The sequence below is a fragment of the Aythya marila genome (genome assembly GCF_965140915.1).
Source record: "Aythya marila genome assembly, chromosome: 6".
Lineage (NCBI taxonomy): Eukaryota > Metazoa > Chordata > Aves > Anseriformes > Anatidae > Aythya > Aythya marila.
In genome coordinates this window covers 6,304,359-6,327,465 of record NC_139047.1, presented here as the reverse complement: position 1 = coordinate 6,327,465, position 23,107 = coordinate 6,304,359, and the positions used below count along the sequence as shown (strand labels likewise).

Sequence of the window (23,107 nt, the reverse complement as noted above, 5' to 3'; positions counted from 1 at the left end):
TTAGTTTAAAACCATTCCCCCTTGTCCTGTCATTACCTGCCTTAGCAAAATGGGGACAGGTCATTCTCCAATAACATCACTGACGCTTTGTTGGTACCCCTGTTTTCTTCCAGAAAATTCTTTTCATGCCTGCTTTGCCTCATGCCTTTTTCATGGATGTAGATACACCTCTAGTCATGACAAGTCTTAAAAAAGAAAACAAATGGATGAGAACAAATGAGCAGTCATCTCAGTTAAAACCTCTCTACATGAGGGATATGGTATGGGATGCAGACGTACCAAAACAAACAACTCCAAAGGGAAATGTGATTTTTTTTTTTTCTAGAAGGAAAAAAAGCATTTCCTCCATCATCCACTAGACACCCTCCCATGTGTCATCTTGTCCTTCTGCTTCGGGTGTGAACAATCCTGACCTTGTTACTCCAAACTGCTACTTTCTTCAGCGATAGGAAGGGCAGCAAGAGTAGGCACTGTGACCTGACAACTTTGCAAAGCTGAAACTGAGACTCTGCACCAGATTAGGGCCTCTGCACTGTGTGAGGCACACCATCCTGGAGTGTATGAAGCAGGGAAGTCATTGCTAGAAGTGCTGGTGTGTGCAGTGGCACAAATGGTGGGGAAATTCCTATTATGCCAGGGGGCTACTGCTGCTCAGGTTAGTATGGACATGAGCTGCCTGTCCCAAGAGGTCACTGTACCACTGAGTGCTTTGTCAAGTGTCCAACAAATACAGAGCAATTTAAGCTATTCTGTGCACTTGTTTCATATATCCTTTTAAAATATGGTCATCCCCAAGCAGCACAATGCATCTCAGAAAAGGCTTACAGAACTTCATACAATAGCATTATCATTTCCCCTCTATCTACTTCAATTATATCTTGATGCATTCTACGGTCACGCTTGCCTTTCTCATCACCACAGTGCAGTCATGACTCACAGTCACCCCATGACCAACTGGTACACACAGTTATTTTCAACTTCTCATTTATTTTCTGCTATTAAAGTTCCAGAGTGCAACAGAAGCTTGTATTATTAGTTAGATAGGAGCTATCTATCTAACTAACTAACTATACATGTATATATATTTTTTTGGGAGGGGGGTGTCTCGTTTCTCTTACAACAGTCCTCAAAGTCATCTGGTTACCTCAGTTTGAAATAACTAGCATACGAATTATGGTTTGATTCTCTGCTTCAGTTAAGTTATTGATATATGCAATCTATGTTCAAATTTTGGTGCATTTTGCAATCAAGTTCAACTCTCTGCCGTACACATTCTTTAGAGTACATGACTGGTTTCTCAAAGTCAGCTATCTGGAATCTCTGATTATCATTTCAGATAGAAGCTGGCTCTTTTGCATGGATGAGTAAGAGCAGTATCTAGGCCAAAATGAATAGTGGAAGGAAGTGAATACAACAGAGAGATGATACATATTGTCATATGGGCTTTCTGAATGTGTACAAGCTGTTTTCTGTAACAGTTGATAACTACTAGAGCAGGTTCTGTTGAATTTCTTGACAGAAAACAGAAGAACCGTGAACTTAAAGACAACTTCAAACTCTACTGCATATGCATTGGTAGGTAGCTTATTCGAAAACTGAAGATTCAGCAATACCATTAATGCAGTTAAGTAGAGACAGTATCCAACTCCTGACATATCTTTAGAGAATTCTTTTATCTTCAGAAAAGCATGCAAGAAAAGAATGGACTGAGATCCCAATTTTAAACTCTAATCTCACAATCAGCTTTCCTTTCATCTTGCAATGCAGAGCATGAACAACTTGACAGCAGCATGTAAATGCCTGCATGGCAAAAAATTGTTTGTCAATATTCAGTCTCTACCTAATGCTTACAATGTTGACACACTTATAATTAATATACGAGTTCCTTATTAAATATTTGCTTTTCACATAGATAAAAATAGTGCAGATTTTATGTCCAGTAGTGACGCCTGGTGGCTAAGGTAGTTATAGCAATGACAACCATTTCTGGCAGAAGATCACGAAATCATAGAATCATTAAGGTCAGTAAAGACCTCCAGGATCACCTCACCCTACTACCAATGTCACCCAATAAACCACGTCCCTAAGCACCACATCCAAACTTTCCTTGAACACCCCCAGGGACGGTGATGCCACCACCTCCCTGGGCAACCCATTCCAAGGCCTGAGTGCTCTTTCTGAGAAGAAACGTCTCCTAAATTCCAGCCTAAACCTCTCCTGGTGCAACTTGAGGCTGTTCCGTCTAGCCCTATCACTAGTTATCTGAGGGAAGAGGCTGACCGCCAGCTCCCCGCTACCTTTCAGGTAGTGGCAAAGAGCAATAAGGTCTCCCCTGAGCCTCTTCTTCTCCAGACCAAACACCCCTAGTACCCTCAGTTGCCCCTCACAGGACTTCTGTTCCAGGCCCTTCACCAGCTTCACAGCCCTTCTCTGGACAGGCTTCAGGGCCTCGATGTCCTTCTGGTAGTGAGGGGCCCAAAACTGAACAAACTACTCAAGGTGCGGCCTCACCAGAGCAGAGTATGGGGGGATGATCACCTTTTTTGCCCTGCTGGTTACACGATTCCTGATATAGGCCAGGATGCCGTTTGCCTTCTTGTCCACCTGGGCACACTGCTGGCTTATGTTCAGGTGAGCATTGACCAACACCCCCAGGTCCTTTTCCTGTGCACAGCTTTCCAGCCACTCTACCCCAAGTCTGTAGCATTGCATGGGGTTGTTGTGACCAACATGCACGACCCGGCACTTAGCCACATTGAATCTCATCCCCTTGGCCTCTGCCCATTGAGCCAACCTGTCCAGGTCCCTCTGCAGAGCCTTCTTACCCTCTGGCAGATAGACACTTCTACCCAGCTTGGTGTCATCTGCAAATTTACTGAGGGTGCACTCAATTCTCTCATCCAAATCATCAATAAATATGTTAAAGAGGATAGGCCCCAACAACAACCCCTGGGGAACAAAAGTTGTGAATGAGAGTGAGGTACTTTGGAATGAGATACTTTGGAATCAGCTCCTTTTCTGTACCCACACATATTGCAGACTCTTCCTCAGATGTCAAGGAACAATATACAAATGTATTATTAAATTTTAATCATAAACATCTTACAGTTCTGTCACAGTTTGGTCTTGCAGACTCTTACACAACATACTCCATACTTGTATGGTGCAGAAGTCAATTATAAGACACATCCTAGAGCCGTGCTACTCCAGCGGCAGGTTCCTGAGTTTAGACTGCAAGGAGATTTTGCTGAGGCCTTGCCAAAATTCCTGACATAAGAGGCTCTCTGCATTCTTGTGGGATACCCCACAGTTGTTGTTCTTTCACCACTTCTCAAGGGCAGCTGTAGCAAGCCAATGCAACTTAAATATAGCCATGAACTACTGTGTAATTCCTGGCCTAACCCACAGTCCCCATTGCTTACAGCTGATCTATTTCATCAAAATTAATCAGTAGACCTTGCTAAAAAATGAATGATCTTCTATCTCATTGTTTGAACTGCTGTAAGCCACAGACCACTTTCAGAGAGACTACTAAATACAGATCTATTGTGCAGAACATTACAAAACCTCCTGCTTGTATTTTGAGTGTAAATTTAGTTGTAGAAAATGATTGCTGAAAGCTATGTTTAGTCCTGGAGCCTTCTGTTTGGCACCTGTGTTACCTTTGTCTCTTCGCTGTCTTCCTGTCCCCATCCTAACTCTTTTCCTTAGTTTTATCTCTCAGTTTTCACTGTTGCTTTTCGTGACAGTAGCATTCTGCCTTTCTCAGATGAACTTAATTTTACGTCTAATTCTTGTGATAAGATTGCCTCTGTAGTCCCTAGAAATAACTTTATACTGTTGCAGCTCCTAACACTACTTTATACTTCTTGAATTGACTAGGCATTTGTAGACCTCCTTATGTGGAACTAAATTGCCTGTAGTTGTTTCTATACTAGGGAACTATCAGAAGGATCTTTCCAGTCATATCCTGTCAGCACAAGGACAGTTATGGATATTTTAACATCAGAGGGGATGCACTGTAGTAATTTATGCAACTTTATCCTATGAACTGACAAGGAGGATTTAAAAAACAAAACAAAACAAAAAACTGAGGTGAATTTTGGGTGCAATTTAAGTTAACGGCAATACCATGTAACTTTATGAATAAAAATGTCACACATAACACCATATTTAGAGTTATTTATAACTATATTTAGTGTTATATGTCATGGGGGAGTTTTAGGTTGGATGTTAGGAAGAACTTCTTTCCCAAAAGGGTTGTTAGACATTGGAACGAGCTGCCCAGGGAAGTGGTGGAGTCACCATCCCTGGAAGTCTTCAAAAGACGTTTAGATGTAGAGCTTAGGGATATGGTTTAGTGGGGACTGTTAGCGTTAGGTCAGAGGTTGGACTCGATGATCTTGAGGTCTCTTCCAACCTAGAAATTCTGTGTCTGTGCCTGTGTATATGACATATAACATTCCCTCAGCGCGGCCGGGCGGGGCCGGGCGGGCGGTAATGGCGGCCACGGGGGCGGTGCGACCGTGAGCCCAGGCACCGCCCCGGGGCTGGGCCGGGCCGGGCCGGGCTGTGCGGCGGGCAGCCGGCGCCGGTGCCGGTGTCGGTGCCGGTGCCATGCACTCCCTCGCCCAGGAGATCCGGAGCTTCTCTAGGGCCAAGCTGCGGCAGCAGCGCACGCGGGTGACGACGCTGACGGGCAGGCGGCTGGTGGAGACGTGGCGCGGCGCCTGCCTGCAGGTGGCCGAGGAGGAGGAGGCGCTGCCGGGCGGCGGCTTCGTGCGGGACCTGAGCTGCGACCTGCAGGTCGGCGCCGTGCGGCCCTGGCTGCTGCTGGGTGAGTGCGGGGCGAGGGGCGGCCGCCGAGGGGCCTGAGGCGAGCGGCGGCGGCGGCAACGGGCTCGCTGTCTTCGCAGGCTCGCAGGACGCCGCGCACGATCTGGAGACGCTCAGCAAGCACAAGGTAACGGGGAGGGGGTGGCTGTTCTCCAGCTGGAAACGCCGAGGTGGCCTCGGGGAACTGCGAGTTACTGGCCCTTGTAAATAAAACCTCGGGGCTTCGCAAGAGGCTGGGGTGTTCCCCTGCACAGCTGGTGCTCTGGTGACAAGCGAATTCCTCATTGCCCTGTGTGTTTGTGTTTGGGATGCTGAGCAGACTCCTGCCAAGTGCAGGTATGGGTTACTTGGATATCCTCCTGCTCCAGCAAACAGCGTGGGGAACTCAGCACAAACATTGGGCTGATGGGTTAGGGCAGGCTTTAAATTTGGGGTATCCTTGGGTGATCTGTGCCTTCCCTTTGCTTTCTGTTTTACCATCCACCTGTGGACTGACATGTCTCTTCCCTGCTGAAAATTCTGCCTTCAGTCTCTGGATTTGGGTGAGCACAGATCTTTTCATTTCCTCTCGTTTGTGATGAGAGGGAAAGGAAAACTCTTCAAGCACATGGCTTGTAGCAGGAGGTTCAAAGCCCACTGACCAGATTGTCTGACAGCAGGTCTTCCTTGCTGTGGTACTAGATGTTGAGGTGTTAACAGTCATCTGTGACTATTGAGGTATTTATGGTCACTTGAAATTTCTTGACATTTCCCCGCAATATGTTGACTGTCACATTCAGTGTACCTAAAAACTTTTTTTTTTTTACAAACTGATATTTATTCTTTTCCCGTTGGACAGTGTGTCTGTACTGTAAAACAGAACTTCTGTTCCATCCTGAGTTGTTTAAACTGCAGTGCTGAATCACATGACTCCCACTTGTAAACTGAAATGGATCTTGAATACCCACACAGACATTAAATAAATGAAAGCTAAGTCTTGAAATAGCTTCAGTAGGTATGAAGACTTGAAATACCTCCGTTGCCTGGATGATAATTGACAGCTTGTTTCAGTTAAAGTGAAATTTAGCACAATACACATACATACATACATATATATATATATATATAGTATGTTGTGCTATATTTTAACTCACAGTAAAACTTGTAGAAAAGCACGTCATAGACGGCATATGTACGTAAAACTGATCAATGCGATTAGACATCTGCAGATTGTAATTTACACAAAGAATTATTTACCATTGTTACTGCTCATTTTGCTTGCTGTCTTTAGAAAATGCCCTTTTTTTCCTATTTTTTTTCTTTTTTTTTTTTTAACTTAGGTTACGCATATTCTAAATGTGGCATATGGAGTCCAAAATGCCTTCGTTAATGACTTTATATACAAGACCATTCCTATTCTGGACATCCCAGAAACTGATATCACCTCCTATTTCCCAGAATGTTTTGAGTTTATTGAGAAGGCCAAAAACCAGGTACAGTATATTAATAACTAATGCTATTAGTTATTTATTTCTCTATTTAAAATATAAAGCAGCTTCTGTCAAAAATCATGCATCCACGTACAGTTATGTACCAAGACTGTCAGAGAATGCGTTAATAGGCTTGGAGCCAACCAGTGATTTTAACTGCTGAAAAAAAAAGACATAGCATAGGAAATAGCATGATGGGACTGCATTTGGGGTTGTTTGGCAGCCCTGCATATGACTGAGACTATCCCTGACTCTTACTTGTTATATTTGGGTTTACTGTATAATTTATAACAACCATTGTTTGTTATAAACACAATGATGTGACAACCAGATGTTATTGTACCTTATTTTACTATAGCTACCATATTCATTACTTACATAGCTTGAGATGAAAGAAGATAATCTTGCCCCAGCTTGCTTTGTGTCACACAATGTTCTTTCCTCTCATATATCATTTATAAGCTATGTGATACACATTGTCACTTAATGACCAATTCAAAGTTTCTTGTTACGGTTTCCACTTCATTTCTAAACGAGACTTGCCATTCATAACTGCATGGTGTTGCTTTCTGCTTCTGCTATTTATGTTCCAGTTACTATTTTGTAAACTACGTGGTTTTCCTGATTTATTTTACAGAAATATCAGTAGTTTTGCAATGGAAAAGTTACTCAAAAGATCAGGTAGTTAATGGAATAGATGTTCCGCAAGGTCAGTTCATGAAGCATATGATAGTAGTGTGGGGGCAAATCTCCAGATGTTTTTGAATCACTTTATTTGCTTTGTCAAGCTGGTGTTAAAAGTCCTTATGATAAAGTGTATCACGAAGGGCTATTTCGTGTAAGTAATTACAAAGAGATACTACTGTTTCATCTCCTAAAGTGGCAGAGGGAGAGACCCTTCACTGATGAGAAAACATGCTATATAAGAAATTATTACTAAAACATTGTTAACAATAAAGTAGTGTGAGAGCATTTAAATTAGAGAATGTAAATAAAGCATGCACTGTTCAGCAAGTTGCTGACAGCTGGTACTTGTAACAGGATCGAGTTTTCTAAACCTGTTAACTGCTTGAGTCTGTAGACATCACGGTACAAATTCTGATACTGATCAGAGCTCACCTCTTCCTCTAGGCTGCAAATTGGCAGCCGGATTTTCCATGACATGGTGACCTGTGTCAAATCATATGGCTCATATATAATGCAAAATTAGTCAAGAATGATGTGCCAAATTCAACTTCATATAAATAAGCAACAGGGTTTAGCAAGGAAAAATGAATGTGCTCAGTATTATATTTGACTTAATGTGATTGCCTGTGTTTTCAAGTCTACTCTGTGGATATCATTATATATAGTTTTTGGCAATGTATTACAAAGTAGGCATAAATAAAAACTTTAAAGCAATGTGAATGTGGAAAATAAAGCATGAACTCTACAAAGAAAAAAAAAAAGGATAACTTTCACTGCTTATTTTTTATCTTCAGTGCCACTGTTAAATATTAATCTCAATTATGGTAGGTTTGCCTGGAAAAAAAAATCAGTAAAATAATATTTTTCTGAGTAAAATCACTAAAAACCGATTAAATCAGTAAACACTACTCCAGATCTATAGTGGTTAAGCTGCAGCAATTTCTTCATTAGCTGTAGCATAACAGTAATTTTAATGGTTTATTTTTGTAAAGGAGACAGTGGATTATGGGTTGCCAGTGACAATTCCTAAGTGAGGGGAGGTACATGTAGAAGTCTGCCTTCTACTGTGCTACAATCTGTGATTAGGAAACACACCCCTATGAATGTGAGCAAGTGAATGAAGGTTGCAGTTTCCAGCAGGTGATGTGATTTCCATTGTGAAAAAAGAGTGGGTTTGTGATTCATTTTGCTGGGATGTGCAAGCTTAGATTCAGTTCCTAGCTCCGCCATAATCTTATTGTGTTAACTTGAGCAAATCATTCCTTGCCTCTCAGCTTAGCATTTCATCAACAAGGATAATACAACTCATACTCCTTTGTCTTATTTTTTTAAATTGGAAGACTTTTGGAGCAGGAACCATTTTCTGCTCTGTGTGTACATGAATACACCAGGTAATTGGAACTCCCAGTTTTGTGACTTAAATCATAAAGTTCTTGCAGCCCTGTTGACTACAACATCTTTTTTCTTCCTCTGGGCAACATGTCCATTGAATAATTTGTGCATGTGAAGGACAGACAGAGCAGGCTGTTTATGTCTAGAAGATATCTGCATAGCCTCAAATACTTTTGATTGTATGGTGTTTTAATATCTTCATTCAGAATATGGAGATGCTCATGATTTTGTTGTTGGTGTTGTTGAAAAGTGGTATTTGGCAAACAGTTCAGGCCAAGCCTTTGCCAGGCCATAGACTGGCACACAACCATGACAAGGTCACAGAGCCTGGACACTGGAAATGTGTCTGAAGCCACTCTAGATTATCTAGATGTCTTCGTGCTCTGTATTTTGTAATGGAACTTGCAGCATCTTTGTAGAGTCATTCAGGTGTCTTAAAGATTGTGCAAGAAATTTTTAAGTAGGCTAATACTAATTCTGTATGTAATACAGGCTAAGCCTGATTTTAACCACCAGGAGAAACATTTGTGAATTGACAAGAAGCTCAGTAGCACTGGATTTTGCACCTTAGTCCCCAGGCAAGGGGCCATAGTTGAAGCAGCTGTACCAACCACTACAATTGTATCAGCAGTGCGATGGTGAGGTAGAGATTTGTTGCAAATCACACGATATCTTTTCTGATTTCTCTATTCCTATGCATGATCCTGCTTACCCAGAATCTTCACTGAAGAACTCCAGAGTATGCAAGAAGCATGTGACTGAAACTACAGGATGTTCTAATATCTGCCTCTGTGCCTAGCTGTTTGCTGCCTTTCTGTATTTTTAACCTGGTAACAAGATAGAGTTAAGTTCCTTTCCATATTGCAAATAAAATAAATTTTAAAGTTAGCACCCAAGTAGATCAAGGATCCCAGATATCTGTGATTTGGTTTTTACGTAAGGGGGCAGTTGGAAGGTGTTGGGGAAAGGGACACAGGAATGTTTTTCAGTTCTGAAACATTAGTTAGATCTGAAGTATTTGGTAATTATAAAGTGGCCTTGATTACAAAAATACTCAGTTTTGGGCTCATATATCTGTTTTTGGAGTTATTTGTGTGTATATATTTGCTTTGAGCTCAGCAAGGAACTTTTAATAAATTTGAGTAGACTGTAGATAAAGTTCCTTTGCTATAATGTTTCTTGTTTTTATCTACTTAACAAATATCCCAATTAATGTTTCATTTGTTTCTTGAAGGATGGTGTGGTGCTGGTCCACTGTAATGCAGGAGTCTCTCGTGCAGCAGCAATAGTCATCGGTTTTCTGATGAATTCAGAAAGACTGAATTTTGCTAGTGCCTATTCCTTGGTGAAAAATGCAAGACCGGCTGTTTGTCCAAATCCTGGCTTCATGGAGCAGCTTCACAAGTACGAAGAACAGAATATAAAGGCAAATGGAAGCATAGATGATCACGACTGATCAAAAGGGGAAAGTGAAACAATCTGTTCTGACTATACAGTACCAGATGCTGGTTGTACTTTAATCTCTCGTTTTGCAGTCCCCTTTCACAGGTGCATTTTGAAGTCTTTATTTTTATTTATTTATTTTTTTTCTCCCCAGTGTTCACCGTTCTGTCCCCATTTTTCAGCATCTAGTCTAAAGGCCATATGGTACTACACTGATTTGAGAGATGATCTAACCCAAGAGCAAGCTTTTCCTAGAGCAAGGATAAAAGATAATTTTTCTTTGCAGTAGTAAAATAAAGAGATTTTTTTTTTTTTTAATTGAACCATCAGAGAATGCAGGCAGTAGAGAACAGAAATAAAATCTTAACTGAGATAATAAAGTTGCCCTATTTTCTTTAATGCTAAACCACATCTTTATCCATCCTAGCTGAGTGTAAAATCTAGATAATAAGATGTTCATATAATAAATTACCTTCCTATTGGATCTTAAATTGGTAGTGCAACTAAAAAGGAATTTATTACTTTTTGTGGGCTAGCCAGCCATTAAATATTTTTAGAAATCAAAACAGATGGTCTTTTGATGGAAGCAAAAAGGTGTAGGATGCTTTAATGCTTCATTTCTTTCTACTATTTCCCATCAATCAGTGACTTGAAGTGCACTAATATGATGCTTGTGAAGCGGTGGGAACCAAGCTATCATTTTTTTTTTTGGTAGTTACTTCAGTGGAGATATGAAGAACATTTTTATCTCCCTGATGCTGCCTTGTCTTTGCATTCATTCCTCCACTCCTGTCCCCTCACTCACATCATATGTAAGAAACAGACACCATAGGATAGATAGCACTGCTTTATTTTTCTTCGTACCATCCTGACAGTTCTCAGGCTGGGAAAAGTGTCTTAAGTAGATGTGTATGGAAAACAAAACAAAACACAACACAAAACCACACCACAGAATCTGTTTAAAAAAAAATAATAAAATGTTATTAACAGCTGTATTTTTGCTCTAAGCGGTTGGAAATGTTGGTACGCAATAAAACAAGAGAAGAAAAAAACACCGCGTGTGGCTTCTCTGTCACCGTCCCTCAGGCGGGAGGCGGGCCCGGCACAAGATGGCGGCGGGAAGTGACGGCGGGAGGAAGGGCCGGCCCGTTTGAAAGCGCTGCCGCCGCCGGCCCTTTCCCGCCGCCTCCGCCATGGAGCCGCCGCCCGCAGGTGAGCCGCGGGGCTGTCCGCGACCCTCTTGGCTCCTTCCCCTTCTCTCCCCGTCCGCAGGGAGCCTCCGGGGGACCGCGAGCCCGGCCGCGGCGGCTGGGCTGAGGGGAAGCGGCGAGGGGGGCGCGGTGGGCCCGGGCCAGGCGGCGTGGGAGGCCGGGCTGGTCAGGATCCCCCCCGTGTAACAAACACCCCTAACGCGAGGCGCCTCCACGGCGATATTTGTTAGGAACAGGGGCTCGGCGCGGCGCTTCTTGCTGTTTTTAAAAAGGAAAAGCCGAGATAACTTATGTTCCAAGCAGGCGAAGTTGCAGCGTCTGACTCGCGATATATTCTTCTGTTTTAAATCGACCCGCTGCCGAAGCACCGCGGTGGCGCGGGGCGTTTGAGGCGCCGGGTGTTTCTGACCCTCGTTTGCGTTGCAGCAGGAGCGGAGCCGATGGCTCTGGGCTCCCCCACGTCGCCCAAGCCAGGAGCCAGCGCGCAGTTCCTGCCCGGGTTCCTGATGGGCGACCTGCCGGCGCCGGTGACCCCGCAGCCCCGCGCCCTGAGCGGCCCTGCTGTCGGCGTGATGGAAATGAGATCTCCCCTGCTTGCAGGTCAGCACTCAGGACATGCTGAGAGTTCATCCCGAAACAAAAAAACGTGGTTCATCTTATTGCTCAGCGTGGCTGCTGCAGGCTTCAAAATTTGCTTAACGCTGAGTTCATGCACGTTCAATGAAGTTTGTCAAAGTAGACTTAATCTTAATAAATGCTTTAAACATAGCAGCTTTGGGACCAGAAACAGTTGCTTTTACAGGGAAGGTAACATGAGCCTTGCCTAACATAAAATCACTTTCTATATCTCTTTACACATTGACTGCATGTAGAGCTATCAACATTTTCTTTGCTTGCAGCAGAGAGATGTGTTTGCGAACTTCTACAGGCAGCTTCTGGAGGCAGCTGGTTTCTTTACGGTGAATTCTAGAAAGCCTTTATTTGTTTTTTAGACTTACAAAACTGGATAGAGAAAAATTAAGATACACTCCTTAATTAGTGTATAGTAGTTTAATTTTATGGGTTGGAGTAGTGACATTTCCCAGCAGTAGATGCAGAAGATTTTTTTTTTTTTTTTTAACCTGTGCTTCAGGAATGATGACATTACGTGCCAGTTTCATAGAAGAATGAAGCAATAGTTGTACCTCCTTTCTTTTTCGTATCATGGATGGTCTTGGCTTTAGTAATGAATTATTTGGCCTAATATAGATACAAGGTGGCATTTGTGTGCTATCTGTCTTGGAAGAAAGTAAATGTGAAAGTACTCCAAGATAATCTTTCTCTTTTAGTTTCACAGTAGGAGTGGTTGTCTGTTGTTTTCCTGCTTTCTGTTTGTTTTTTTTTTTCTCCTTAAATACAAGCCTCTTAGGAAACTTTGGCATATGATTATTTCACGTGCATTTGGCCTAATAATTTTTTAAAGAGATTATTACAGCCACAGAGTTTCAGTTACAGAAAAGAAGAAATGAATAAGACACTAACCAAAATGAGTGGTTAAGTACATGCTTTGAACTTAGGCCTTGAGGGTGGAGTACTTTATTAATGCAGTGTAGCAGCTCTTGAGTGTATTACACTGTTGAGAGAGTATTGAAGCTCAGAGTTAAGGATTGAAAAGTACTTCTGAAAAGCTTAAGTGACACGTTTTTTTCCGTAAGTAAAAGCTGTTTGTTCAAACCACTTTTTCTGCAGTAAAGCCACACAAAGTATTCAAAGGTGTATATAAAAATATTTCAATCAGTGAAAAAAGGGAGATCAGTTTATTTCATCCTGTCCAAGTGCAAAGTAGTTCTTGTTTTCAAGAGCTTACGCTTTTCTTTCTAATGAAGTTTCATATTAAATAAAGGAGTTTGGACAGTGGGGTTGTGATGGCATGTGCGATGTTTGTGCGCTTCTTTGTATGATTCTTTAGCATGTAGTATGCCCCTGAAGTCTTAAACATGGTTTTTGCTACAAGACATTAGTCTTTGAAACAGTGAAGCTCTATCTCTAATCTGCCTCAAAATAGAAAAATACCAGCAGTTCCGAGCATGGCTACAAAGAGCAAGTGCGTGTAAGTAGTGAATGTATCGAGTTTAATCAGGTGTATTTGGTATCCAGAGATCTGAAAGTTTTAAATGCTATTTCTGTAAAGAGACCTCATGGTAAATAGGAGGTATTCTTGCACAGAACATTCAAACCTGAACAGTTTGGTCAGCTGGTCTTAACCCCTAGTGAAAGAATCAAGTCTGTCATGACTAAATTTCTGTTGAACTTCCAAGAGCAATTAGCCCTAGACTGAAATTACAAGTTTTCTCATGTTTTTCATTTTATCCTTTTAATTGCAGGTGGCTCTCCCCCACAGCCAGTAGTCCCCACGCACAAAGACAAAAGTGGTGCTCCACCAGTTAGAAGCATATATGATGACTTATCTAGTCCTGGGCTTGGATCGACACCGCTAACCTCAAGAAGACCAGTAAGTGTTTTAAGTACTGCCTTTTCCTTAGCAGATGTGAGATAGCTCCATGATTGCATCTCTCAGGGTACAGAGGAACAGGCACACAAAATAACTCAATTAAGTAACAGCATGATCTGAAGACTCACCAGACACTTCACTACAATGGTTTATATAACTGAGAATTTAGAGAAGTGAAGTAATAAGCTATCTCCTGTCGTTAAGGTTTTTCGATAGACTGCAGAGAAAGAAAAACAGGAATCGTTCTTCTGTTGTGCTTTGTATGTGACAAATGCGAACTTGTTACAGCTTTTCACCTTCCTGTTAATTTATTAAGCTGCTGATTGCCAGAAAGGTCCAAATATGTGTTCTTTTCCTTTTAGTAGGCAACAGAGGCAATGCTACCAAGGTAGAAGGAAATTTATGTTGAGTAAAATATCTGATCAAGATTTGGGCGAGAGGGTGGGGTTAACTTTAAAAGAGCAGCAGTAAAATTTCTAGAAGGTTATGCTAATAATAAGTTCTGCTGCTTACCTCAACTGAGCAGTCAAGCGTTAGTGGGTTAGCGTCAGTGAACATGCATCTGTTGATGCAGGGAGAAGGCCTTTCACTGGTTGAGTAGACATTTCATTGAATTTTGCCTTCTGAAAGGTTTATTCTGAATGTTTTCCAAAGAGGGAAAGAGTCCTTTACTGTGTTAAAGGACTAGATAACTTTTTTTTTTTTTTTTTTTTTTTTTTTTTTTTTTTTTTTTTTTAAATAAAGAGAGAGAGAGTGCATGCGGCTGGGCTCACAGGTACTGCAGTTCATTTGAACTTCTTTCTAAGATATGACATGATTGCAGATAAAAAAAAAAATGCTAAAATTGTTTCAGATATTGAAATTCTTTTTTTTTTTTTTTTTTTTTTTTTTTTTTTAAACAAACAAAAGAACAACATCCCAAACTACTAGCAATTAGAACTCGACACTAAATAATTTAGAGGGAAAATGGTGATGACCATAATTGTTCTGAGCTGTTTAGAAGGTGAAAAACAGATGTTGGTGGTTTATGATATGGGCATCCTTTCCATCAGGATGCACTTAGTGTGAATTGCTGGCTGATAGCAGTGTTGAAATGCCTATTTTGGGAAAGATGAAGTAGAAGATTTCTGAGTATTGATACCAAAAGTTACCAAGCTTCACAAAGTACATGTGATTGGTGTTAGGTGAAGGGTTTGTTACCCAAATTTTCCAATGCTTAGAGCTTGACCTAAATTTAAGTAAGCCTTTTTTTCTCATATAACAGCAGTGCTTTCTTGTTAGATAAAATACTCTAGATGCTTTCAATCCTGTTGCTTGCCTTCTGTGGAGTAGTTTGGTCTGCATTCCCATACACCCTAATACTTAACTCTTGATAAGAGGCTTAAATTTAACTGCATATTTTAAGGCTTACTAATCAGTTGGAAACTCCAGAATGTAATAGTCGAGGCCTACTGGGTGCTGGAATGTAAAAGGTGTCAAATAGCTTCTTTAGGAACCTTGTGTTAAATATAAATGTAATGTGTGCTATTACCCTTAAGTTACTCCTAACTTAAGGCAGGCTCAATATTCCCACCTGACACTTAGGTTGCCTTAAGAAGATCTCTTCTGATCTGAAAAGTGTACCAGTAAGAATGATTTGTTACTTTCTGTGTTTTTAATGCAGGCCAGCTTTTCCCTAACACAGAGCCCGCTGGTTGGAAATATGCCATCAACCCCTGGAACAGGTAGATGTTCTGTTAAAATTGGCAATTTACTTTCTTAATTCATTCCTTAGTAGGCAAAAATCATCGATGTCCAAACTACACCAACTCCTTGCTAAGTTGCAAAGGACCTGCATCTGTTCTTTTAACTAGCTTTTCAGATTGTGTGTGGGTAGGAAATACTTTTCCATTCAGGCTGGCTGACTTTCAGTCAACTTTACTTACTCCTTATATAGAATCTTCCTGAAGTGAGCACAGACGTGTTTATACTTGAGTTAAACTGCAGAGATTGACTGGCCTTCCATCTTCATATTTTCTGTATGAACCCATAGGTTCTTGCTAAACTGAACTCTGGGTGCACTGTTCTTATTTGATACCTGTGTTCATCTGCTGCTGTTTAGGGGTTAAGGAGGAAGCTAGGGAACTAGCCACAAACTTAGTAGTATCTTGTCAGTTATGAAGTTTGGATTAACTTACTGTCTGTCTGCAAATAAACCTCTACCAAACCTCTTTCATGTACAAGTGAAACGCTTAATACTGAATTTAATTCTTTTAGTAGAGGCTTTTAAGCTGTCTTGCAAAAATAATTTGCTAAACAGCACCGTTTCAATTTAACAGCTTCAAGTGTGTTCAGTCCTGCAAGTATTGGACAGCCCAGGAAGACTACTCTATCTCCTGCTCAGCTAGATCCTTTTTATACTCAGGGTGATTCCCTAACTTCAGAAGATCAACTTGATGACACATGGGTAACTGTATTTGGGTAAGTTAATGCCTCAAATATTAGGAGCATCATGGGCCAAGTCTTGGCAATGTGGCAATGTATGGAAACAAGCAGTGCTTGGATGTCGTTGCTATCTGGCATTCCTGGGTTATGTAGGAAATACAGCTGTGGTTAAAGCCAGTAGTTGTACATATGTTAACTTAAACTGCATTATTATTATTTTCAGTTGAAAAGGCACCATTCTACAATTTTGTGTGGCAAAGTAAAATTGCCTAGAAGATAGCATTACACAAGTTACTGCTTCTAAAACAGTATTAACATATTGGTCTGTTCTGGATTTCTTAAAGCCCTTCACAGAGTTGCATTTTAGCACCAAAAATCCTGAACAACTCATAATTTTGGAGATTTTTTCCTGTCTTTCAGGTTTCCTCAAGCATCTGCTTCATACATTCTTCTACAGTTTGCTCAATATGGAAACATACTAAAGCACGTGGTAGGTCTTTCGAAACTTATTTCTGGAAACACTGTCTCATTGTTTAAAAAGACTAAATTTCACAATTTTTTTCATTTAATCGCATGTAGATGTCCAACACAGGAAATTGGATGCATATTCGATATCAGTCTAAGCTTCAAGCCCGAAAAGCCTTAAGCAAAGATGGAAGAATTTTTGGTGAATCTATCATGATTGGTGTCAAACCTTGTATAGATAAAGTAAGTTAACTACTGCTCTCATTTAAATGTAAAGCACTCAGCTTTTGGAGTTCCTCTTTATTTCCTCCACTCCCTTCATTTTTTTTGTTTGAATAACAAAGCAGCATGTAGTTGTTACATAGTCTATTATACCTTACGTGAATTTTTCTTACTTAGTCAACAAAATGACCTGCTGAGAAAGATCGTTATGGGAAATCTGTGATGGATGGAAGCTATAATGCATGGAGTTGTGTTGCTGTGTGAGATGAAGTGAAACCATAACATAGAGACAAGTGAGGGACTGCGGTAGATGTGTGAGGGTGGATTAAGACTGCTATTGCTCCCAGTTGTCGCTTCAATCTTCTGACTCCTTTTTATGTGACTACTTGCCTGATGCTGACTCTTTAGTTTATCTTACTACATTAGGCAGAAAACTTGTGAGCAACACAGTCCTAACCCTATTCTTCTTTTGTCTACTGTAAGGATAAGTGACACAAAGAAGTAATGTAAGTTTTCAGTTGTAAACCTTCTGAGAAGAAGGTCCTAGAAATTGAGCTTGAAATTACTTGATCTCTTATCAGATTGAAGCATTCCTTACATTGATTAAAATTCAGAGACAAACATAGTTCAGTGCCCCTTTCTTCCATGGGCTTCTAATGGTAGGGGTTTGGTTCTCTCTTCTTATTTAATATTTTGCTTTCCAGTTTGTATCACTGACTGTATTTCCTATAAACTGAAACTCTACACGTGATGATTTGGGACATTTGTCAGATATCTGATCTCTTCCTTGTTTTTGAATTCTTATTGCTTCTTGTGTATAGTGTCTGCTTTAAAATAAGAACAAACAATCTGTACTGTGGAGGCAAGAGAATTCTGGAGACTAAGCCATTGAGGGCTTGACATTAGCCTGTAAAACTTTTTGCAATTTGTAAGAAATGACTGAGTCGCAAATGGGATTGCAATTAAAGTTTACAATTTATTAAATGAATAGAGGCAAGCAAACAGCACTGGGTGCGCCAGGAGTCTCTGCTCCACCAAATGGATGCAAGTTGTATCAGGCAGCTGGTTTTTATGCTCCTAGGCTAATACAGATTCATTACTACTTCTAGAAAAGGCAGGGTTGTTATAATTAGTTCCCAGAATCCAAATCCTCCCACTGGAGCATGCGTATCAGTCTCCAGTGGTCCCTCTGGGGGTCTCTCGTGCTGAAGGCTCGTAGTCTTCCTCCCAAGCTTTGTCCTTCTCCTTTGTCCATGTTGGCCAGATGTCAGAGACTTGCGCAGCATCCCATGCAAGCTTCGTCTTTTAGTCGTCCTTCAGCTTTCCCCTTCTCCTTAATCTCTTGGCCAGATATCAGAGACTTGAGTAGTGTCCCATGCAATAGTCATAGTAGTTAGCAGTTATTCTGAAACCCCTTTGTTTTCTTATCCCCTAGCCCCGGGCCTCAATGTTAACCCTTCAAATCCCCTTTTGACACAAATTGCTGGACCATTCCTGTGCACGATACAAGAACTAGATACGTTAACCACTCTGTTTTTTCTTAGACTTGTGGTTATACAAGGGTATGTAAGACAGAAGCTCACATTTCCACATATCATGTGGCCCTAGCATTGTTCCATATTGACATGAATCAGATGAACACATTTCACAATTCCCTATCTCCTTTTTCATGGTATTGATTCGTGTTTTCCTTTACAATCGAGTCAATACTTGCCAAATTGATATCAATTTTGGATCTTCATTTGTTTTTATTATCATCAGGGAATGGGTTTTCTTTTTCCCTGGTTCTGGATCAACAGGTACTGCAGATACTTGCATTCCTTGTATAACTGAGAGTATTAGTCTGGTAACACAAGGTATTAAACATGGAATTATTAACAATCCTCCACATATCCCCAATACAACCATCCTTATTTTAGCAAGCCAATCACCGCCCATAAAGCCCCCTCCCACAGTCCTCCTACATCGATTCCATTCCAAGTTTGAACTGGGACGTGCAATTTTCTACATTTCTTTTACAAGTTCATTTACAGCTTTTCCTTCTGTTGTGGTTTAACCCGGCTGGCAGCTAAACGCCACACAGCTGTTTGCTCACCCCTCCCTCCCTCTCTGGGATTGGGGAGAGAAATGGGAAAGTGAAGCCCGTGAGTTGAGATAAAGACAGGAAAATAATAATAACAATAATAATAACAACAATAATGATGATAATAGTACTACTACTACTAATGTGTACAAACAAGTGATGCACAATGCAACTGCTCACCACCTGCTGACCGATGCCCAGCCTAACCCCGAGCAGTCCAGCCGTCCTCCCCCCACTAGCCACCTCTATGTATTGTTTAGCATGACGTCAGATGGTGTGGATTACTCCCTTCGGCCAGTTTGGGTCACCTGTCCTGGGTCTGTCCCCTCCCAGCTCTTGCTGCACCCCCAGCCTGCCCGCTGGCAGGACAGAGCAAGAAGCTGAGATGTCCTTGGCTTGGTGCAAGCACTGTTCTGCAACAGCCAAAACATCAGCGTGTTATCAGCACTCTTCTCATCCTAAGCCAACACATAGCGCCCTACCAGCTACTAGCAAGAACCACCTTCATCATCAATCTCTAAACAGCAATTACTAAGGTTAAATTTTCCACAGACCCCTCCTTTTTGTGCTCGTAAATAATCCAAAGCTAAGCGATTTTGATACAAAGCAGTTCTCATCTTGGTATTTTGTTTTGCAGTTAATCCAAGTGCATCTCCGGTTTTATTTACAGCTATTTCTGCTATAGCTTGTAACCTAATTATTCTATTAAGCATATATATTGGGGTCCTATAGCCCCAGGATCAGTCTTCTGCCCACATAGCTGGACCATAATAGGCAAATGCCTTCAATTGGGTTGGGCCCGCTTTCAGGGTTGATTTGGGCTTGTGTTGCAGTTCAGCCTGTTGGGGTGATCCAGCTCCTGGAAAACGAATCAATTTTATATGGGTTTTAAAAAAGTTTCTTATGTTATTTTCTCGGGACAACCTGACCTTAGTGCGGGAGAAGTCCGGTCGAGGCCCTCTCACTCGGCAGTCAATACCCATAGGGGTTGCCTTCCTCGGCAGACCATACACACTGCAGTGGAGGGTCCTGCCCCGGTCTTGCCTTCTCCCTTTGCTCCCTTCAGGCTTGTCCCCTTTATCTGGTGCCCTTAATTCATGCAGAGCGTCATTGCCAGAATATTAGTCCCTCTATAGCCTTAGTTTCAGATGAAAGGGAGGAAATCAGATGAACACATTTCACAAATTGAAAAGATAGATTTTATATCAGTATAGGCTTCTGATTTAAAAGTAGATACAAGCATGAGGGGAACACATGGAAATGAGTGAGCAATCAGCAGCCACCTACATTAGATGCTAATCCTACCCAGTATTTTTGGAAAGCTTTCCTCTGCCACACGTGTTTCTGGGTTTCTGCTTTCCTTAGGCTGGTTGAATGCTATGTATGGATGCTCCACTGAGTCTGAATCCAGTAAGTCACATCTCTCCTGACTGGTTGTCGTTTTCCTGTCTTGTGTTCTCTGGATCCTTCTTGGAATGCATAGCTTACATCAAGTGGCTTGTTGTGTCTTCCATTTCATGTGCATTCCCTTCTAAATGCACATAAATAAGCTTAGAAAAGGAGCCTGAAGACTCTATTTTGTAGTGTTTGCTAAAGGGAGTAAATGAAACTTCTTGGTAAAGTGAATCTGACCCAGAAGGTGCAAGTTCATAAAGACTTGGAGGCTCTCCTAAACAGAACAGATAAAATATTTTAGACATATCTAGGAGGAGGATGTTATGCTACTTGTGTTCAAATGGGCCTGAAGAAGATGAGGCTTGTTGCAAGTTTTACAGTATTCTATCTATGATTTCAAACTTGGCTGATGTTTAGTACATGCAGCCAACAGATTATGAGCTTTGCTTTGCGGTGGCACATAATGCAAAATACACACAACTGCGGTGAGAAAAATGCTTGGAGTTGTGTGTAAGCACCTTGTGTGCTCTCTACTGACAGGCACTTTAAGTGTACTCATTGCTTTCTATGGCATACGAATGCTTCTATCAACTTTAGATAGATTTACAAATGCTGCTTTTAAATATTCATTTATATTGCGTTAACCTTCTTTCTAGACTGTGATGGAAAACTTTGAAAGAAGCTCTACATCTTCAGTGTCTTCAGTTTTCACTCCACCTACAAAATCTGTAGGCACACCAGTACAACCTGCAAGTACTACAAGAATTTCTACAATGAGACCTCTTGCAACAGCATATAAAGCTTCCACTAGTGACTACCAGGTATTTTAAGAGAAACAGAAATGTTTGTTTTTTCTGTTGTGTGTGAGGCTTGACACACTTTAATGGGACCTCGGGCCTTTTTCTTGTCAGTTCTTACAGTGACTGGGTAAAGATGTGACACAGGTACAAACTTAGTCAGTTTGGCCTATAAAATCATTAAAAAAAAAAAAACACAAATCTACACTTTTCCAGAGATTGATAACTATTGAAACTTAGGTGTTTGTCAATATATAGTAACATTTAAATTACAAAAAAAAAAGTTAGTGTAAAAAGAATTAACTATACCTGAACTGATTTTTTTTTTCTCTTACTGTTTTTCCCTGTTTTCTAGGTGGTTTCTGACAGACAGACGCCTAGGAAAGATGAAAGTATTGTATCTAAAGCAATGGAATATATGTTTGGCTGGTAATCTACAAGAGGAAGTAACATACTGAGTTGGTCAGGGTTTGAAATATGCTACTCTCATCAGTGGTTAGTTGTATAACTACTGGTGTCAGTATTTTAATTTGCATCTCACCTGTTATGCCTTCAACGAATTCAGCAGACATGTAGCTTGCACTTTAAATGATGGCAATGTACACATGGTTTTAAAAACTGAATCCGTGTAAATAAGTGCTTGTTTCCTGTTTGTGCTCTGAATGCATGATTGTAAAAATATAAGCACTGACTTTTCCTCTGTGATGACTTTCTGTGAATTACTTCCTAGTAAAGATGATGGCGTACTTGCAGGAAGAATGCTATTTACAGCTGGCTCCCCGGGACAGAGACGGTTTTTAGTACATGTGATTTTAATTCTTTTTTAGTCTGTATTCATTGTTGTTTTACAATTATCCGACATCTTGTTCTAGATGTCACAGCAACCTTTTAATTGTTTTATTAATAAAGCTAAGTAAAGTTAAGTTTTCTTAGGCTCTTTTTAGAGAAGTATGAGTTCTAGTTCTATTAGGAAATACTGTTTGCATTACTCTTAATAGTATGATGCTGCTTAATCTTTATAGAAGTGTCTACCAGCCAAGCAGATGCTGCTGACTTATTGAAGTACCACCTGTGTTAAAACTAGTTAGGGTTTCAGTATTTTTACTTACTGTGAGAATGCTTAAACTACATATTCCTATGTAAGTTATCTCCATGGGTATCTCATTGTGGTATGCACTTCATAAGTGAACACGTTGTAGCACCTTCTACACTGTAAAATGTTGAGCTGAAATAACTGAATAGAAAAATGTAGTATGTCAGTGACCAGAGCTGCGTTCATTTCAGGACTCTTAATTCCTTCTAAGGTATTGTCTGAATGATGAATTTTGTTTTTACAATTGAACACTTCCCCTTCCTCTCCTCCCCCCAACAAGTGTTTTCTTGGAGTTGAGCCACTTGAGAAATCATGTTCATTGTGTGAGCTCATAGTCTTTGAGATGGCTGGGAAAATAATATTTTTTTCTCCAGTACTTGGTAAACTACATGCAGCTATTTCTGTTTTATGTTTGTTTTTTTTTTTTTTTTTTTTTTGGCTGTTTTAGGGATGGGCATTTTAGTTTGAGTCAATAGTGTATGCTCCTGAAGTGAAGCTTCAGTCCTACCTAATCACAATGTTTTGCTTCATACTGCAGTGTGGTCTCAAAATTCATCAGGTGCACTTTTTGGTTATTTTAGTTGGGAAGATTAGTCCATGAGCATGCCTAATGTACTCTGGATGCTAATGGGCATTCAATTTACAGGATTAAGCTCTACGAAGTCCTGAGTAAAATCCCTGAAGTGCTGAGTGAGAAGCCAAGTTCCCTGCACTGACTGTGGTTGGGCTGTGTGACTTTCTTATGTAAGTTGACTTAATGTACTGTGCCTGTGCTCCTTACAGCTGGGGGTGGTGGTGGAGGAAGAATGAAGAAGAAAAATAACTTGGAGCTGAAAGGCTATATTTATCAGATGCGGTTATAGTCTTGTGAAAACTACCTTTCCACAGATTCTCATAGGAAGAACTACTGCAATTGCTCTTTATATTCTCTCTTTTTGCAGATGGTTGGAATTTAGGGAGAGTTAGAACCCGAGTCTGATTTGGTTCAGGTTTTAAAATGAGTTTAAATGAATCGTGGCAGGCTAGGGCAGAAGAGAGTGAATGGCTGAGTGAAAATAAAGAACTCTAGTCTAATTAGAAAAGCGGAGTTTATTTGTAG

General features: G+C 40.8%; 2 protein-coding genes across 3 annotated transcripts; both read left to right on the top strand.

The window, feature by feature from the left end:
- Positions 1-4,590: 4,590 nt before the first annotated feature.
- DUSP19 (dual specificity phosphatase 19) lies at positions 4,591-10,865 on the top strand. Its single transcript, XM_082763062.1, has 4 exons — positions 4,591-4,837; positions 4,917-4,963; positions 6,156-6,308; positions 9,619-10,865. The coding sequence occupies exons 1-4, from the start codon at positions 4,618-4,620 to the stop codon at positions 9,838-9,840; spliced, it is 642 nt and encodes a 213-aa protein (XP_082619188.1). The 5' UTR covers positions 4,591-4,617; the 3' UTR covers positions 9,841-10,865.
- Positions 10,866-10,943: 78 nt separating this feature from the next.
- On the top strand, positions 10,944-21,838 carry NUP35 (nucleoporin 35). Of its 2 annotated transcripts, none has more exons than XM_082763950.1 (9): positions 10,944-11,039; positions 11,468-11,638; positions 13,402-13,529; positions 15,193-15,253; positions 15,848-15,989; positions 16,374-16,443; positions 16,533-16,661; positions 20,775-20,939; positions 21,271-21,838. In XM_082763950.1, the coding sequence occupies exons 1-9, from the start codon at positions 11,021-11,023 to the stop codon at positions 21,346-21,348; spliced, it is 963 nt and encodes a 320-aa protein (XP_082620076.1). In that variant the 5' UTR covers positions 10,944-11,020; the 3' UTR covers positions 21,349-21,838. The 2 variants fall into 2 exon arrangements, with proteins under 2 accessions (XP_082620076.1, XP_082620075.1); XM_082763949.1 differs by having other exon boundaries at positions 11,465-11,638.
- Positions 21,839-23,107: the final 1,269 nt, after the last annotated feature.

Coding starts and splice junctions, on each gene's coding strand:
- DUSP19 (XM_082763062.1), top strand. CDS start 4,618: ATGCACTCCCTCGCCCAGGAGATCCGGAGCTTCTCTAGGGCCAAGCTG. Junction 4,964..6,155: donor AGACGCTCAGCAAGCACAAG/GTAACGGGGAGG, acceptor TTTTTAACTTAG/GTTACGCATATTCTAAATGT. Junction 6,309..9,618: donor TTGAGAAGGCCAAAAACCAG/GTACAGTATATT, acceptor TGTTTCTTGAAG/GATGGTGTGGTGCTGGTCCA.
- NUP35 (XM_082763949.1), top strand. Junction 15,254..15,847: donor GCCATCAACCCCTGGAACAG/GTAGATGTTCTG, acceptor TCAATTTAACAG/CTTCAAGTGTGTTCAGTCCT. Junction 20,940..21,270: donor CTTCCACTAGTGACTACCAG/GTATTTTAAGAG, acceptor CCTGTTTTCTAG/GTGGTTTCTGACAGACAGAC.